Here is an 18,808-nt window from a genome sequence, read left to right as displayed (position 1 = left end):
TGGAGATACAGGCATCTTTATGTTTGTAAGCGTGATGCTATATGGGAAGTGGTCTTCGTTCAATGTCAAGTCGCTGGACCCTGGCAGAGCAAAAGATGCAGAGGGACCTCTTTGTGTAACTCAGCTACTTTGCATGACTGGAAGGATGGAAGGATGATACTGTATACTGTTGACAAAAGCCCGTACATTGCGAGCTAACAGCCATTTCTTCACAATAGCCACTGTTGTCCACTCTATGACATGTGAGCGATTCTCCTGCTTCAGACATTCATTTCCATGATTGGATTATGTTGATCCGAGTTGATTTGGCTGAGCTACGCTCATACAAGGTTACTTCAGTTGAGCAACATAGAGCATGGTTAGATGTGTGGATTGATGTAATCCCTCTTTGGCTGTATCTCGGTCAAATCAACTCGGATCAGCATAATCCAATCATGGAAATGAATGTCTGAAGCAGGAGAATCGCTCACATGTCATAGAGTGGACAACAGTGGCTATTGTGAAGAAATGGCTGTTAGCTCGCAATGTACGGGCTTTTGTCAACAGTATACAGTATCATCCTTCCATCCTTCCAGTCATGCAAAGTAGCTGAGTTACACAAAGAGGTCCCTCTGCATCTTTTGCTCTGCTAGGGTCCAGCGACTTGACATTGAACGAAGACCGCTCTTCATATAGCATCATGCTTACAGCATAGTAAAAACATAAAGACGCCTGTATCTCCAAACTTTACAATCAAACGTGGGCTCTTTAGTAGATCAACGTGCTTGTCGGGGTCAAAGGAATCTTGTGTCAAAGTATGAAGTTCATCGTGGGCAATCCCAGATTTCGCAATGTCGCTACCAGCCAAACTGGATCCGGGGGTCGACCTCTTCGACAACGACGACCAAAAAATATTTGGGCTAGTTGCGACATTGAACGTGAAACTTTCACACAAGGTGCTGTTGGTCAAGCCGAGCACATTGCTCTAATAAAAACCCCACGTTTCATTGTAAAGTTTGGAGATACAGGCACCTTTATGTTTGTAAGCGTGATGCTATATGAGAGGTGGTCTTTGTTCATTGTCAAGTAATATGACTACAACAGAGCCAAAGATGCAGAGGGACGTGTTATGTAACTTGAGTCATTCAGCACAGGCGATGCATGATTCTTGTACACTATTTGGGTATAGTTCAAAATGCCAGCTAATAACCTTAGTCCTCCCATTCTCCATTGTTGCCCAATCCAATGAATGTGAACGATTGTCCTGCTCCAGCCCATCATTTCCATCCTTCAACTTTCTTGATCCGAGCCGATTTCACTGAAAAACGCTCAAACACAGAAGTATCATCCAATGTGGGAAAAATCATTTTGCAAAGTTATTTGTAAAACTGCCGGCTAATAGTCCGTTCCTCCTTTTCATCTTTTTTACCCAATCCAATGCATACGAAAGATTGTCCTGCTCCAGCCCATCATTCCCATCATTGAACTTTCTTGATCCAAGAGGATTTGACTGAACAATGCCCAAACAAAGAAACATCATCCAAGCAATTTTGACTTCCAGCTCTTCTACTCCTATCTTATTTGCCTCTTGCTCCCATTCCCAACTGTTGCCCCATTCAACTACAACTACCACCTGCGAACGATTGTCCTGCTTCAACGCATCATGTCAATCCTACTATTGGCTTGATCCGTTTGCCTTTGACTGAATGGCAAGCCCATGGCGTGTACACAGCCTTCTTATCACTCTGCTACAACACTCGGATTCCTTGACACTGCACGTTCTCGCGTACACTCTTCCGCCACAGCCAAAGTAACAGCGTTCGTTCAGCAGTTGGTATTGCGATGCATCACGCCATTCTCCCAAACAGCGTTCTTTACTTGCAGCAACTTCCTTCGCAGACTTTTTACGTGAACAGCAGATAGCCATTGTATAGTAGCAGCTTTATTTACGCATAGCAACTTGCTTAAATACATACGGCTCCCAGTGGATGGGATATCTTATCAGCTACCAAGTACACCACAATACAAGTCATCTTCACCAGCTATGCACAAACAATCGAATGGGAAAGGAAACATTTCAGCATCGATTACGGCAGGGATTCTTTCTTATCAGCATGTTGGGTTCGCAATGGTTATGATGGATGGATGCGATCAAGTTCAACGGTGAGAATGTTGGGATGTTGCTTTGGTTACTTGGCACGTCGTTGGCAGGAAGGAAGGATCTTATGATGCGAAACGGCTAAGGAAGGAAGATGGATTGGAATGGCTTTGACGAGAGGGGGCTTTTTTCCTTGATGAAGGATGGTTGATCGCCATGGATGGTATTGGAGTGCTCGAATCCAATCACGCTGCAGCTGCTTTGGGATCCTGGATGATATAGCGTATGGCCGCGACAACCGGAATTCAACGACACAACGGCATCCATTGACTTTGCATATGTAATTCACGTATTCGCAACGTTGTTTATGATATCTATTACTTGATAAATGCTACACACCATGTCTCATGCTATTGATTTCAACATGACGGGTTTTGTACCATCGGCTCATATGTGCAAGGTGTGGATCAGCTGATTGGTTTCTGGATTGAAGGTGGGATGTAGAATGCGTGTGCCGGAAAGCGAGATTGGGATTATTTACATCATCGTATGGATCGGGATGCTTTTGTTCTTTGGTCACGTTATCATGTTTTACATTCGCAAAAGCTTCCTAATGCAAATCTGATAACGAAAGGCAGTGACGCTTGTATTGTAAATATAATGAATGCGAGAGTGATGATACCCAAAAATAGTGCTTGTTGCATAGGCTTGTTTCATTGTAAGCTTACTTCATCATGTGCAATGTGGCACAAGTACATGAAAAAGCACGTGGTGGTTACACGCACGCGTCCTTGACAGCTTGTTGCACAAATGGATGACCTTATTTAGAATTGTATTGAGGATGCGCAATGCGGATAGTTCATGACGCATAGAATCAGTGGTGGTGGGAAGCGGCTTAGCGTAAGAAAGGAATCAGCTAAGCTGGTATCAGGATAAGTATACCAGGCTATGCGATCTTGCTGAGACAACACCGTAAGCGCAAAGATGGCAAGGGTAATAAAACCGAAAAGCTTCAAGCACATCATGGTTTAGTGATACTGGTGATGTATGCTCCTCAACACTACCATACAAAGCTCAATGAATTTCAAGGTTTCGGAGAGCTGTGTAAGTGCCATCGAACAATGAATGCATATCAAGGAGTCGTTGTAGCCGTTGTTGTTACCGCTATTTATAACCAGTGGAACTCGCACAATCAACTTCAGTCCCAGCATATTGAGAAGATGCCCGCTATTGAAGATGAGCAAGGTCGTGCATGTGCTTTTTTTATCGTACTCTCACGCTACATCTCATATGCAAGTTGCACTCCTTGATATACAGGATGTATTTCCTTGTTCCCGTTACTGAGTATGTATTTTGAACGCTTCCATCGACACTATGTAGTGTATTCGATGGCGCTATCATGTTGAAGCTCATTGATTGATCAAGGGAACCATGGCAATGATAATGTTTATGTGTGCTTATATGTAAGCGATGCTAATCCAATATTGACGTTTATTGTAAGACATTATCATAGACCTCTTCTTATTCTTATTCATGTTGCAAGAAAAAGATGGCGTCATGTACCGCTTTATTTTGCATGAACAGGCAAGGAGTGATCATGATACACGATTTACTAATATCAGGTGACCTGTCATTTTAAGAAGCAAACAATAGACCGATTCATGCGCATATGAAACATAGCCTATCATAACATCATAAGACGGTGATCTTCCAGGTACGATATGGGGTGGATTTGTATTCATGGTACATGACTTACGTCCTCATTCGACGCAGCGATGTCTTTTGCCCTGGGCATGCTTTCGGATGTTGTCAAGCGGAATACGTTTGTGTCACATGGCAACCCTATTTGACAAAGAAAATGGAGCAGGGGGTGCGGGAGGCTTGTTCAACCTTCTTCTCGACAACAACCTTGTATTTTTTTCAGCACCACTCACTCACAATGGCACTTGCAACAATCCACTTCTTCCCTACATCCCTTTCTTCACTCGCACATGACAAAGAGCATTCCAGCAACTGAATGGCTCACGTGCCAAAACTGTTCAAGAAACACGCGCCCCCCAAGGACGACATCGCTTCTTCCCGATGACGACTTTTGGCACGCATACTGGTGTTGACAGCATGTTTCATGATACGAGCTTGGTTTCATCTTGGCCATCATGCTGCACCAATAGCTGTATCCACCCTATTCGTCTATTCTTGACAGCACACCATCATGCATTGAGAATCACGTGAGGCAACTTGCTGTACATCAATTTGATTATCGCCATAACAACTAGTCAAGTACGCTCATTCAGGTGCATAAAAGGTAATGAATAAACGAATGCGGTTGAGGATGCTGGTAGATGGATGATGTCTAACAACATGATCATCATTGATTAGGGCTATTTCGGATGATGAAGATGATGCGTGCATTTGGGACTCGTGCCGAAGAAGAAACCAGCTTTGTGATAACTCTTGAGGGATATACCATGGTGAGAATATTAGGAGAAGCGTCAAGAGTATATCATCAGCATGGCAATTCTGACACCTTTCCTTTGATAGCTGTAAGCCTCAAGCGCTGGGAAAACAGTGTCAAAAAGTTGCTGAAGGAAGCTGACAAGTTCCTTGGTCCACACCCTTTCCATCACACGTGCCTCGACAATTTTCATGCGTCATACACAAACCAGTAAGCAAGACCTGAGCAATTGGGGATCACGTGTGTAGCCCATCTCGAAGTCGTTGCTAAGTTGAAGTAAGTTTATTGAATTCAATATTTGCCTACAGATTTTAACTAATATCACAATCTACCATGAAGATCAAGAATTGGCATTACACGTTTGATGGATTCTGTTGGGGATGGATGGGCTGAACAAAGCGAGTTGAGGGAGCATCTCCGTCAAGCCGAGAAGAAGGTGGTTGCTGATCCTCAAGCAAGACGATTCCCGGTGGAGTCCCCATGATTATCAACCATAAGGTGGTGTTGATGATCATCAACCAGCTTAACACGGGTCGCCTATCTTCCCAGCTCAAAAGCACATTGTGGACACAAAAGGTTATGCTAGCTACATCATCCGGCCCTTAGAACTGTAAGTGTTTGGTCATTGTCCAATACCAAATGTAATCAATGACTATACTAATTCTTGATATTAAAGCAAGGTGATGCATCACTCTATGGCGGGCAACGTTCAAGGCATGCAAGGGGCGACTTTTCATCGCAATCGGCAAGCCATGAACAGGATCCAATCTGCGCCTGATGTTCAGTTCGGTTATCCATAAGGAGCAAAGGTGGAAGAAAGGTACCTATTGGTGATCCCTCATTTGTCGTGATGTTAATTCCTTCTCGAATCCATAGGCCGTAGTAAGCTCAACGCCAAAATCAAAAAGCGTTTCCAAGGTAACGAAGGGAAAGCAAAAGAGCAGCTTCATTAGAAGACTTGAACCATCTCCTCGGTCTAAATTCGGTCTACCACCTTTCTAGTGATTTTTGGGCTCTTGGAGACAGCACTCTTGTGGATCCAACATTGTTACGGCATTACATCAACAAGCTACGTGCAAGTGAGGAGATTGATTTGCTTAAGGTATATGATGTTAGCGAAGATGATTGATCCATACCAACATACCAACATACCACCTATAGCGCGAATGAGCACACTTGTCGATGTTCGCTGGCAAACTATCGAAGAAGCTATTCGATCTTCTTTCAGCAAATTTGGGACATCCCTTTGTATTCAGGCGAAGAAAACAGGTATGCGAACGAAGATACTTTATATACTTTGAAGCTAATCTCAATGTTTTATCTCAGACGGGGATGTCGATGAGCAATCCGACAACCAGCAGGCTCAGCAAGATATACAGGCGCTACCTCAAGCCATCCCAGGTGCTAGCCAGTGTTTCCTAATGCCTTCCAAGGTCGGACCATTAGCCGTCCCGAAGGCCGGATTAATAAGGAACATATTATGTCCTTGTTATACGATGATCATCAAGCATATGATAAGCTCACAGGACCTCGCCATGATGAAATTTTCTATGACTTTGTCAAGCAAGCCTCCTCTGCAGGGATCGATGCCATGAACCGTACATGGGAGGCTAAGGATCTTTCCCTGTTACGGATGAGAGCTCTCTTAATGTATGAGCAACATGCATCTACGCTAGGCCTACAGTTGGATCGATGCATCGGGAGCTGGGTGGCAAACTTCCTTTTAAAGCAAACCTTTGACTATAAAAAAGACGTCAATACATATTTCATTCAAGAAATTGCATGCAGGACTCATGGCAGTGATGGTGGATATTGATGATATCATGGATTTACAAGACATGGAGGGCATTGTGAGGATTGTGGTTTTTGGGTGGATGGATCAAGGAATCGTAAATGGATACGTGATACATGGATGAAAATAAAGTGGCACATTTATGTACCTGTCAACATCATAGCTATTGTATTTATTAATGTCGAAGGTCATGGTAACTTGATGGATGGTGAAGGTGATGAAGCCGTTGCGATAGATATGGGAAGCTGTTATGTCACCCCTGTGCTGGGTTGCCATGACGACGAATATTTACAGTCGTGTACTATGCTTATCGGCTACGTATGATAATGCCAACGACTTTTCTTTTCACATTCTCTAACAATGTCTCTTTTCGTGCCACTTGAGCACAACAAGTGGTTTGAGAGGTGCCATTATTGGATGATGGCAATAGTCTCCGATCAATGATTTATGCCATACATGAAATCGAAGCTACAATTTAAGAGACTTATGGCAAGCTCTCAGCTTCGCATTTGATGAGTGGCCAAGTATCGTAGAAGATCAGCTACCATCATCAGGTGGAAATGTACTTATGAAGAATGGTGGGAGGAAGTCTGGTACCACAAAGGCATCAGCAAACCCGATACCAGGATACGTACATCAGGTTACATTTTCAGCGTTGACAATCACTAGAACTTTGGGCTGATTGTGGGATGTATGTAGGATTGATTACCATCAGCGAAACAAACATTGACCCTCGATTATTCAGCTGATGTAATATTCAAGTAGTTTAATGACAAGGTCAATTACGTACATACAATCTAATTAAACGGCAAGCGACTTGTAAGGGCACCGTATCTTTTACTGCTGATCCCTCGATTGGTCATTGCCGTCTTGCATCTGCACGTTCTAAGGAACAACGATTGTAACACCCAATTGGATAACCTGGTTCTTGGTCACATTTCTTCATGCATGCGTTGTATGCGGTCATGGTTTTGTCCTCTGTATACTGTTTATGCATATCGTCAAATTGTCCACGGACACCTTTAGTGTAAGCAGAAAGAGCTTTCTTAAGAAAAGAAAGTATAGGATCTTTTGGAGTATCTGGAGCAGGAGATGCAGTGTTCGGGTTGCTTCCTTGGACTGCATTGGGGTCTTGCTGCTGAGACAACACCGTAAGGGCAAACAGGGCAAGGGTAATAAAAACGGAAAGCTTAAAGTTCATCATTGGTTGAGTGCGACTGATGATGTATGCTCCTCAACGCTACCATTTATAAAGTCGTTGAATTTCAAAGTTTAAGGAGATCTATGAGGCGTATTTTCACAACATCGTAAGGAGAAGAGGTGTACGAACGTTGTCATGGATACCTTAATCTTGTACGGAGAGCAAGAGAATCTACTGCCAGCTCCACGCCTACGTACATTGATGCATATTAAGGAGTTAAAGAGTTGCAGCGGTTATTTCTACGTTTATCATACGGAATAGAGTTCGCCCAACAACTCAGCCTCTGCGTATTGCAAAGATGTTGCTATCGAAAAGAGCAAGGTACATATACACTTTATCGTGCTCCCACACTGCCAGAGACTTCATTACATCTAATGATCTTATACCAGCCGATGACCATCGCTATGTAATGTTGTCATTGACGTGAGTAAAGATACAAGTAATATTTAAGCCATCTCGTTTGCAAGTTGCACTGCTTGATATGCGGGTACTTTCTGGATCCCCTGTACTGAGTATGTATTTTGAACGCCCCCTCCATAGACGCTAATTCATTCGGTGGAGCTATCATGCTGAAGCTCATTGGTCGATCAATGGAACCGTTTAATAAATACGCAATGTGCATGTGGTGGCAAGTGTTCTTGATACATGTATGTGCTTGTAAGCGACCAATCCACTGTTGACGTTTATTCTGAATATGAAACCCTATGCCATAAAGATCTTATTTTTGTTCATGTTGCAAGAAAATGATGGCGTCCACATATACGACTTTATTTTGCATGAACATCTATCTACATAAGGAGTGATCTTGCTACACGATTTATCAGGTGACCTGTCATTTTAAGAAGCGTAGGCCGACACATCATAATAAGGGGTCTTCCAGGTACAATACTGTATGGAGATGAATTCATATCCATGGTATAGATGACTCGTCTCTATCGATCAACACAGCGATGTCTTTCCCTTGTGCATGCTTTGGGATGATGATGTGCTTGTGTCACATGACGACCATACTTTGACAGAGGGGATAAAAACAGCCGACGTGGCATGCGGGTCTTGGCCAGCCTTCTTCTCAACACCAACCTCGTCTCAACCCACCACTTGCTCCCAATGCCACTTGCAACAACCACTTGTTCGACACATCTCTCTTCCTTCAACAGCACATGACACAACACATTACGCCAACTGAATAACCCACTTGCCTGAACGCCTCAATAAACACGGCAAGAACGCGTCGCTTCTTCCAGATTACGACCTTTGACAAGCTCACTGGTGGATAAGGCCATATTGCATTATACGAGCTACTCCTTTTCACGCGTTGCGGTTCATAATGCCTTGATGACTGGATCCAGCATACCCTTTTATTCTCAACAGCAGCACTCTGCATTGGGCATCACGTCAAACAGCTTCGCGACATCCATTTGGTTACTCGGGATAGCAATTTTCCGGATAATACATCAATGTACCAAGGTAAACATGAAATGGATTGGGGATGTTGGTAGAGAAAGGGATCTTTTTAACATGATCATCATGGTTTAGGATGGATGATGATGTGTCATTTATGTGGCAATTGGCGCTCGTGTTCGAAGAACCAGTTTCATAAGGTCTTTTGGACGATACGCAATGACAAGGATATCGGAAGCAGCAATCACTTTTCTTCAAGAGCATGACGTGATTGGTACCAGAGAAGGTGACGAACTTCAACTTATCAATGGTGCTTGGATAGGGCTATAGCTTTTGGATCAACTATGACAAAATTCAAGTGGATCATGCTGAGGATGATGGATTGGATGGTTGGACCTGCTGGTTGAAACGAACGTCCTCTTGCCAACACACACACCTTTTCTTTTATCGGCAGCATCCCATGGCCCATGGACGCTATTCCACCACCATGTGCAACAGCGAGACTATGACCACCATGGATGATCCATTTACCAGTACTGTAGCCCCTTTGTATCATGACAACGTTCAAATCGGTAATACATCTGCTTCGTGACATACACTATTGCATTGCGGGAATCATGGTGGTAAGGGTTGGATATTGGCAATACCATGAATTTACAAGACGTGGAGTGCATTGTGAGGATCGTGGTTTTGGATGGATCAAGTGATGGGGTAGCTTCACAACGAGGAGAATACTGGTTACAGGGGAGGTGTTACATATGGATGAGGAGCATACAATAAGGATTTGCCATGTGTTCATGTTGGGTGATAATCATTTATGGGATTCATTGTTCTCGTTCTTCTCCGTGAGCTCATTTTTTTCTACCCCCTCGTTGTTTGTTTATAAAGAAAACACTCTTTAACTAATTCTCTTCAGCTTCAATAGTACAGTATGGGATGGGTGATATGAATGACTTGCTTTCATTGATAATTGGGGAGGAAAAAGTGGGAATGATGATATGCAAAAAGGAGACTATTCAACATGACCGAATATATATACGTGGTGATCATGAAGCGACGCATTATCATACGTTTCCTACTTTATTTGATAATGACCTTTGGTATATCTTCTTGCAACTCCTCCATAAGTTCATCCAGGGACTCGATGCTACCATCAACCAATTTGCAACGCTTGGTACCGAGCTTTAAACTTTCAAGGGAGCGACATCCTTGGCCTATCTGTTTCAGTATAAAGAACCACTCTCGAGAAATGTCAGGGGAGACCAATTCCAAATTCTTAAGGCAATGCAGATTGGAAACCAAAGGTATCCACGATACTTCAAGCATGGCTTGGTTCGCGTGTAGAGTCAATTCTTCCAGCGTTGAAAGGAGACCCCTTGTAATATGAGATGTCAAGAATTTAGCGACGCCACCAATGACGAAATTTCTCGACTTGGACCGCGTGACCCTCAATTTGGAAAGATGCTTCAAGTCAATCATAGCGTCGGCTATATGAGGTTCTTCAAGATGTGAATGGGGGAGGCTGATCGATTTGAGATTGGGCGCATTCGATATGATCCTGGTGATAAGAGCTTGGCTTTTCGATGGTACTGGATCGGAAACCACCATATCCACCAGCTGCGGGAACGAAGTTTCTGATTGCGTTGGGTCGTTTTCAGAACATAAAAGTGCATCTTCTTCATCTTCGGGTATAACTTGCTCGTGCTGTAACTTCCATGCACGATTCTTAACATCAACCTCGGCGTCAATTACAATCCTCTCAAGTGAATTTTGATGCACGTGCAAGAACCGGATCAGGTCATCTTGATGATACATGTCTTCACCAGATATCTCAGCCATTGTGATTCCTTTACGACCAGGATGAGTAATCAGTTTGCTGGAGTCAAACTCCAAGCTTCCGAAATAAAGGATTTGCAGATGCGGGCAATGTTTGGGTAGAAGGGCCAGGACACTTGATTCAGGCATTGGGGTGATTTGGAATGACACCAAAGAAGGGAAGCGGCTTAGGAGATCATCCATATGGTCATGACTGGGAGCTGTGTCTGATATGGAATGAAGAGCAAGGTGCATGATTTTGGGATAACATGCATCAGAAGGCAAAACAGCGGCCACTTCCTCCGTTGTCAACAATATAAGGTTGGGACATGATTCCAAGACATCGCGTAATTTGATATCGCAAGGATATCCATCAATGACCAAGTGTGTGAGTGAATCAGCAATCATTCGCAAGCCGTTTAAGAGTGGACGATGAGGAATGGAAAAAGCGCCTATAGAAACCAAGATGTTAGTCATTTCATCCATATCATGTATATACTATATACGCCACGCATACTTACAGTTTAAGTCGAGTTGCTTAAGATTGGAAAAGCGTGCACGAGAAAAGAGTTCATCCAAACGAACCTCCCCTGTAATAGCACCAGATAGGCTCTGAACGTAGGATGCGCATCGAACAAGTTCATCATGACCCTTCTTGAAGGTGCGTCCCTCTTGGCCAAAATCAAAGTTAACGCCATCAGGTTGTTGCAAGATGCGCTTCTGCCAGGTACGAGACACAAAGAGGTGTTCGCATGGTGATGATGATTCAGAATAGCATTTGGGCTTCACCCTTGGTAGAATGTTGGTGACAACGATATCCAATGGCAACCGGCTGATGAAATCGACCCGCTTACTATTGTTGGCAATTGCTGTCAATCGGTGTTGCTGGAGGTGCTTATAATAGGCATCCGATTCAGGTACGGCTTCAAGCCCTTGGTCGTACATGGCAACCGCTGCTGCATAACATCCTTGTTGACAATGCACATATCCAGTACACAAGTATCCAAGCGCTGATCCTGGTAATAAGGTTCGTATGGTTGCTGCATCCTGTAAGGCGCTATCAAACTGAGCACTGTCGGCAAACAGCCTTGCACGATCATTAAGGAGCTCGACGAATTGGTGCATCGCTTGCTGAAGAGACTCGGTTGCCTCTGCAATTCGTTTTTTGCCATTGCCATGTTGAGCTGTGAGGATGGAGGGCTTCACCAATTCGGCCAAGTCAATGTTGTCTTCCATGGTGATTCGACTTGAGGTGTGCGTATGAAACAAAGCAGAGGTTTCAAGCCGAAACAGAAGATGGCTTGTCGTTTGAATCCAGCATGGTGTCAGCCCGTTCAACTCAAGTTGGTAGCATAGAAATCTCGAAGAATGCATATAACTTGTATGATAATCCCAGCATGTGTGTACCATCCCACCACCCTATTAAGCAAAGTAAATGATGCCATCATTATACATAAAATAAAAGATGCATTTTGTACATAATCCGAGGAGAGTTTTCTTTAATAAGGGATGAAGTGTGGGCTTTGGGTAAGGAACAAGGTCGTCTTTAGATAACGGTGCTACTCTAATTGTGATACATCTAAGATTCGGATGACTATGATGCAAAGACTCTATGAGACCGCCTACCAACTCTGCACTTTCTATTAATAATTAACTTTTCGAGAGCGGGGGATTCTCGGTGTATCCTTTCAATGATGGGTGTGCAATTTTTGGCAAGGGTGCAATCCCCAGTAGCACCTTCACCGCGTATTTCGAGGACCTTGAGACATCTCAATTGTGGTAATAACGACAACCATGTTTGTTCAGACGCATCCACAAAGTCCATTTGCACAATCACATGTTCAAGTGTCGATTGATCCCCCAAAGCAGCATGATGCTCCAAGAACAGGTGGATTCCTTCGTAGTCGTCGTCGATGATATTGTCGTCCATGTCGTGTACATCGTTGTGTGAGATCTCTACCTTTCGAATATGCTTCAACTTGTTCAAGGCTTTTGCGACCTCAGGCTTGAAATGGGAATTAGGGATCTCGATGGCGTTGAGTTTGGGAGCATTCAATACAATCCACAGGATCATAGGCACATTTTTATATGGAAACATATCCGTAAAAGAAAGGTGTTTCAGGCGTGTAAATGAAAATGGAGATGACAGGTCGACCTTAAGATGTTCACTTGGACTATGAGGTTTGACTCGCCCATCATCTGATAATTCCCAAAAGGCATTCTCGATTTCATGCACGCCACCAAATCTGAAGATCTCCAATGAATTTCTCTGTGCGTACAAAAACTCAATCAGGTCATCTTGATAATAGAATCGGTCGCCATTGAAATACGCTGATATGACGCCTTTTCGATTTGGATCAACATTTGCTGTAAGTAAGCCGTAATCCGGTATCCAGCTCTCGAAAGAAATGAATTGTAGATAAGGACAATGCTTGTGTAGGATAGTCAAACAAGTGGTGTCGGGCATTGGCGAGATTTCCATCATACGTAAAGAAGGAAGTCGTTTTAGGACATCCATCACATCTTCATGCTCGAGGGTTCGTTGCACTTGTCGGTCAAGTGAAAGATACTTGAGATTGGGATAGCTTGATGGCGACGACAAAGGCATGACCGCATCCACATTCGTTGCTTTCAAAAATACAAGATTGGGACATGTCTCCAGGATATCACGTAATTGAAGGCCAGGGCAGTCAGAGATGGTCAAGTGTGTAAGTGAATCGGCAATCAATCGTAATCCATGGATGAAGGGAAGGCGAGGTGTTGTAGGATCACCTAATAATATAAGCAATGCATTAATGGTTTCATCATCCTATCACGTGGTATGCCATCCATCATCCACACTTACATTTTATATCCAGTTTCTTTAGATTAGAAAAGCGTGCTCGAGAAAACAGATCACCCAAACGAGCGTCGGTAATACCCCCTTGTAAGCTTTGGACATAGGGTGCAAATCGGATGAGCTGCGTATGGTCCTTTTCTAATGAGCGAACCCATCGATAGCCAAAGTTGAATCGTAAGCCGTTGGGTTGCCTCAAGATACGCTCCTGCCATGCACGTGATATGTAAAGAAACTCGCATGGTGTATTTGAACAGTACAAATGATCCACCCTTGGTAAGATGTTGGTGACGACAATATCCAATGGCAACCGGCTGATAAAATCCACGCGTTTGTTGTTGCTGGATACGGCTGTCATTCGATGTTGCTGAAGCTGTTGATAACATGGATCCGAAACAGGTACTGCTTCAAGCCCTTGATCGTATATGGAAATTGCTGCATCGTAGTGTCCTTGTTGCCCATAAATGTCACCATTACACAAATATCCAAGTCCTGATCCAGGAAATATGGCTCTTATAGCTGCTGCATCACGTAACGCTGTATCAAATTGAGCACTGTTGGCTAAAAGCCTGGCACGTTCATTGAGCACCTCGACGAATCGCTGTGCTGTTTGTTGCAGAGTCTCGGTTGCCGTGGCAATTCGGTTGCTGCCATTACCATGTTGAGCTGTGACGATGGTGTTCTTCAGTAATTCAGTCCAGCTAATGTCCTCTATAGTTGCCATTCGCTGTGGTGTGCTGTGGTTTGTGTTGAACAAAGGAAAGGTGTCAAGCCGAAACAGAACACAACTTGTCGTTGGAATTTCAGCATACAAAAGTCAGCTTGGCAACTCAACTTGTGTTGTTGTCAACCCGCTCAACTCATATGGTAGAACAGGAAACCAGATAAATGAAATGAGATCCTTTTTATAAAGCATTCAAAGAAATCATTCCAAAGACGCGACGTGTAGCGTGTATGGTAGCCCTATCATGACCGCGTGGTATCGCCATATTAGAGAGACAAGGTTTGCCTTGCCATACCAAGTCATACCAAGTCATCCCCACAATATCGACTGCCAGTCACCCCCATTACGCAAGGAAACACGCTAAAGATTCAACGTCGTTAGACTTTATTGAGAAGATCAATTGCATGTTGCACATAATCTGATGAGGGTATGGGTATAATGAATAAAGAAAGACACATTCAAGGAATAAGACCTAGTATGGGTGTTGTTTATTCTTCTCGATAATGTCACAGCACTACTGGTGACACATCTATATAACGTAGTGGTCTCCAGTGACGATGTATTCTTCGATAGTGGGGCAGTCTTGAAGCAGCCTTCCAAAGATGGGATGACACTCTTCGGCGATGTCATCAGCGTGTAATTCAAAAATCTTGAGGGATTTCAATCGTAACAACAACGGCAACCATTCTTCTTGAGACGGATCCACAAAGTTCATATCCACAACGACATGCTCGAGTGTTGAGTGCTCCCCCATGGAAACATGATATTCAAAGAATTGGCGGATGCCATCGTAATTCAGCATGATGACGCTGTGGTCTTTCTCAATATGTACCTTTCGAAGATGCTTCAATTTGGTCATGGCTTTTGCGACATCAGGCCGAAAATGTATAATATAGGTATGGATAGCGTTGAGGCTGGGTGCGTTCAATACGATCCACAGTATCATAGGCACACCTGAAGATGGATCAATATCCGTGAATCGAAGGTCGACCAATCGTGTGAATGATAATGGAGATGACAGGTCGCTCCCAAGACGTTCACTTGGACTACGAGATCCACTCCGTGAAATGTCATCATCCCCATCGCCACTTACAAAAGATATCGAGTTCTTTTAGATTGGAAAAGTGTGCACGAGAAAAGAGATCATCCAAATGCACGTTTTCCAACAAACAAACACTCAAGGTCTCAACATAGGGTGCGAACCGGACAAGTTGAGCATGGCCCCTCTTGAAGGTGGTCGTCTCTTTGCCAAAATCAAAAGCCAAGCCATTGGATTGCTGCAAGATACGCTCCTGCCACGTACGTGATACATAAAGAGGCTCATACAACACCTCTGAATCCAAACATGCCGGCTGCTCCATCCTTGGTACAATATGGGTGATAACAATATCCAATGGCAATTGGCTAATAAAGTCGATGCGTTTATCGTTATTGGCTACTGCTGCCATTCGATGCTGCTGAAGCTGCTGATAATATGGATCCGATTCAGGTACCGTTTCAAGTCCTTGATCATATATGGAAATGGCTGCGGAATGATGTCCTTGCTGACAATACACGTCTCCCATACACAAGTATCCAAGTCCTGATCCTGGTAATATGGCTCTTATGGCTGCTACATCCCGTAACGCTCTTTCAAACTGGGCACTGTTGGCTAACAACTTGGCACGTTCACTAAGGAATTGGGCGAATTGGTGGGCTGTCTCCTTCAAAGACTCGGTTGCTGTGGCAATGCGGTTGCCGTCATTACCATGCTGAGCTGTGACAATGGGGTTCTCGAGTAATTTGGACCAGCTAATGTTGCCTTCCTTAGTCATTCGTTGTGGATGTTGCTGTGTGTGTTGAACAAAGAAGAGGCAGCAAGCCGAAACGGAAGAAGACTTGTTGGTGGGATCTCAGCACACAAAAAGACGTCCACTCAAGATGGTAAAATAGTAAACGCGATAAATGGAATAAGGTTCTTATGTAACAAGCATCCAAAGAAATAAACTACTGCTGCGATGTGTAGCTTATGCAATGATCCCACTATGAACAGAACAGTGTACCTTGCTATTTCAAAGCATCAACTGCCAACCGCCCCCATTAATCAAGTAAATGAATGCCACCATAATACATAAACCAAAAGATGCAATGTTAGATGGCTGTGTTTAGGAATGTATTTCATGTTGTTGTACATAATACTAGAAGGGTACTTCTTTGATTAAAGAGTGGAATTGACGCTCATGCGAAGATCTGGTCATGGGATAATATGAGTGTTGAATTTATTATAGATGAAGTGTGGTATTCAATATGGACTTTTGACGATATAAATAAGGTTATCTTTATTATACAATCTAAGGCTCATACGATGATGACGATGATGATGATGCAAAGGTTCTAGGGGACCACTATCAAACTCTGCGCTCCCCATTAATGACCAACTTTTTGAGAGACGGACAGTATTGGCGTATCCTTTCAATGATGGGTATGCAATTTTTGGCAATAACGCAATCCCCACAAGCACCTTCACCGCGTATTTCGAGGATCTTGAGACATCGCAATTGTGGTAACAAGGGCAACCATGTTTGCTTAGACGCATTCAAAGAGTCCATGAGCACAGCCACATGTTCGAGTGTCGAATGATCCCCCAAGGCAGCATGATATTCAAAGAACTGATGGATTCCTTCGTAGTTGTCGTGGATGATATTGTCGTTCATGTCTCGTACGTCGTTGTGTTCGATTTCTACCTTTCGAAGCTGCTTCAACTTGATCAACGCTTTTGCGACATCAGGTTTAAAATGCGAATTGAAGATATGGATGGCGTTGAGATTGGGAGCGTTCAATACAATCCACAGGATCATAGGCATATTTCTCAATGGATTGATATCGATAAACCGAAGGTCGATCAGTCGCGTAAATGTCACTGAGGATGAAGGATCGTTGTTCTCTTGTAAACTTGTACTCCTTTGAGGTAGAACTCGCCCATCAGTTGACAATTCCCACAAGGCATTCTCGATCTCATGCGTGCCACGAAAATCAAGGATCTCCAATGAATTTCTCTGCGCACACAAAAACTCGATGAGGTCGTCTTGATGATAAAAGTCGTCACCGCCCAAATAAGCTGATGTGATCCCTTCTCGATTTGGATGAATCTTTGTTGCAGTTGTTCCAAAATACTGGCTCACGAGCTCGTAAAAAAGGACCTGTAGATAGGGACAACTCTTGTGTAGGATAGGCAAAAGACTGGAATCGGGCATTGGCGAGATTTCCAGCACACGCAAAGAAGGGAATCGTCTTAGGACATCGACCATATTCTCATGCTTGCGGGCTCTTGTTGGTTGTTGGTAAAGTGCAAGGTGCTTCATCTTGGGATAAATTGTTGAAGGCGATAAAGGCATGAAAGCATCCACATCCGTGGCTTTGAGAAATTCGAGATTCGGACATGTCTCCAAGATATCACGTAATTGAATATCACGGCACTCGAAGAGGGTCAAGCGTGTCAGTGAATCAGCAATCAGTTGCAGGCCATGGATCAATGGAAGGCGAGGAGTTTCAGGATCACCTAGTAGAGAAGAAAAATGTCATTCACATTTATCATTCGATGCGACATGCTATTATCCACACTTACACTGTAACACCAGCTCTTTTAGATTGGAAAAGCGTGCTCGTGTAAAGAGATCATCCAAACGAACGTCGCCCATGATACCACCTTGTAAGCTCTGAACATAGGGTGCAAACCGGACAAGTTGATCATGACCACTTTTGAAGCTGTCCTCCTCTTGGTTAAAATGAAAGTCCAAGCCGTGAGGTTGCTGCAAGATGCGCTTCTGCCAGGCACGTGACACATAAAGAGGCTCGTATAACGAATGTGAAAATAAAAGCGTCTTCATCCTTGGTAGAATGTTGGTGATAACGATATCCAATGGCAACTTGCTGATAAAGTCGACGCGTTTGTTGTTGTTGGCTATGGCTTTCTCGCGTTGTTGTTGGAGTTGCTGGTGATATGGATCTGATTCTGGTGCTGCTTCAAGCCCTTGATCGTATATGGAAATGGCTGCTGCATGATGCCCTTGTTGACAATACACGTCTCCTGTACACAAGTATCCAAGCCCTGATCCTGGTAACATGGCTCTTATTGCTGCTGCATCATGTAGCGCTCTATCAAACTGGGCACTGTTGGCTAAAAGCATGGCACGCTCATTGAGCACATCAACGAATCGGTGGGCTGCTTGTTTTAAAGCTTCGGTTGTTGACGCAATTCGGTTCTCGCCATCACCATGTTGAGCTGTTGGGATTGGGCGTTTGAGCAATTCGGTCAGGCTAATGTTGCCTTCCAAGGTCATTCGTTGTTTGTATGGGTGTGTTGTGGTGTGGTGTTGAACAAAGCAGAGGTGTCAAGCCGAAACAAAACGGAATTTGTCGGTGGAATTTCAGCACACAAAAGAAGCCAACACAAGATGGTAGAATAGAAAACTCGATAAATGAAATAAGGTTCTAATGCAACAAGCATCCAAAGTAATAAACTACTACT

At 43.7% G+C, this 18,808-nt stretch overlaps 4 protein-coding genes across 4 annotated transcripts; all 4 read right to left on the bottom strand.

Annotated features, from left to right (window-relative positions):
- Window positions 1-10,006: 10,006 nt before the first annotated feature.
- O0I10_011663 (uncharacterized protein) lies at window positions 10,007-11,977 on the bottom strand (the record flags this gene model as incomplete). The annotated part of the gene is made up of 2 exons (XM_058491627.1): window positions 10,007-11,193; window positions 11,263-11,977. The coding sequence occupies 2 exons, from the start codon at window positions 11,975-11,977 to the stop codon at window positions 10,007-10,009; spliced, it is 1,902 nt and encodes a 633-aa protein (XP_058337632.1).
- Window positions 11,978-12,335: 358 nt separating this feature from the next.
- O0I10_011662 (uncharacterized protein) lies at window positions 12,336-14,301 on the bottom strand (the record flags this gene model as incomplete). The annotated part of the gene is made up of 2 exons (XM_058491626.1): window positions 12,336-13,513; window positions 13,587-14,301. The coding sequence occupies 2 exons, from the start codon at window positions 14,299-14,301 to the stop codon at window positions 12,336-12,338; spliced, it is 1,893 nt and encodes a 630-aa protein (XP_058337631.1).
- A 529-nt stretch (window positions 14,302-14,830) lies between these two features.
- On the bottom strand, window positions 14,831-16,115 carry O0I10_011661 (uncharacterized protein; the record flags this gene model as incomplete). The annotated part of the gene is made up of 2 exons (XM_058491625.1): window positions 14,831-15,255; window positions 15,395-16,115. 2 exons carry the CDS (start codon window positions 16,113-16,115, stop codon window positions 14,831-14,833), a joined length of 1,146 nt encoding a protein of 381 aa, XP_058337630.1.
- Window positions 16,116-16,688: 573 nt separating this feature from the next.
- On the bottom strand, window positions 16,689-18,620 carry O0I10_011660 (uncharacterized protein; the record flags this gene model as incomplete). The annotated part of the gene is made up of 2 exons (XM_058491624.1): window positions 16,689-17,839; window positions 17,906-18,620. 2 exons carry the CDS (start codon window positions 18,618-18,620, stop codon window positions 16,689-16,691), a joined length of 1,866 nt encoding a protein of 621 aa, XP_058337629.1.
- Between the last annotated feature and the right edge of the window lie 188 nt (window positions 18,621-18,808).

This window comes from Lichtheimia ornata, assembly GCF_029851405.1.
Source record: "Lichtheimia ornata isolate CBS 291.66 chromosome Unknown scaffold00096, whole genome shotgun sequence".
In the NCBI taxonomy this organism is placed as follows: domain Eukaryota; kingdom Fungi; phylum Mucoromycota; class Mucoromycetes; order Mucorales; family Lichtheimiaceae; genus Lichtheimia; species Lichtheimia ornata.
Note: the sequence above shows the minus strand (reverse complement) of the source record. Positions and strands in the feature narration are given on the sequence as shown.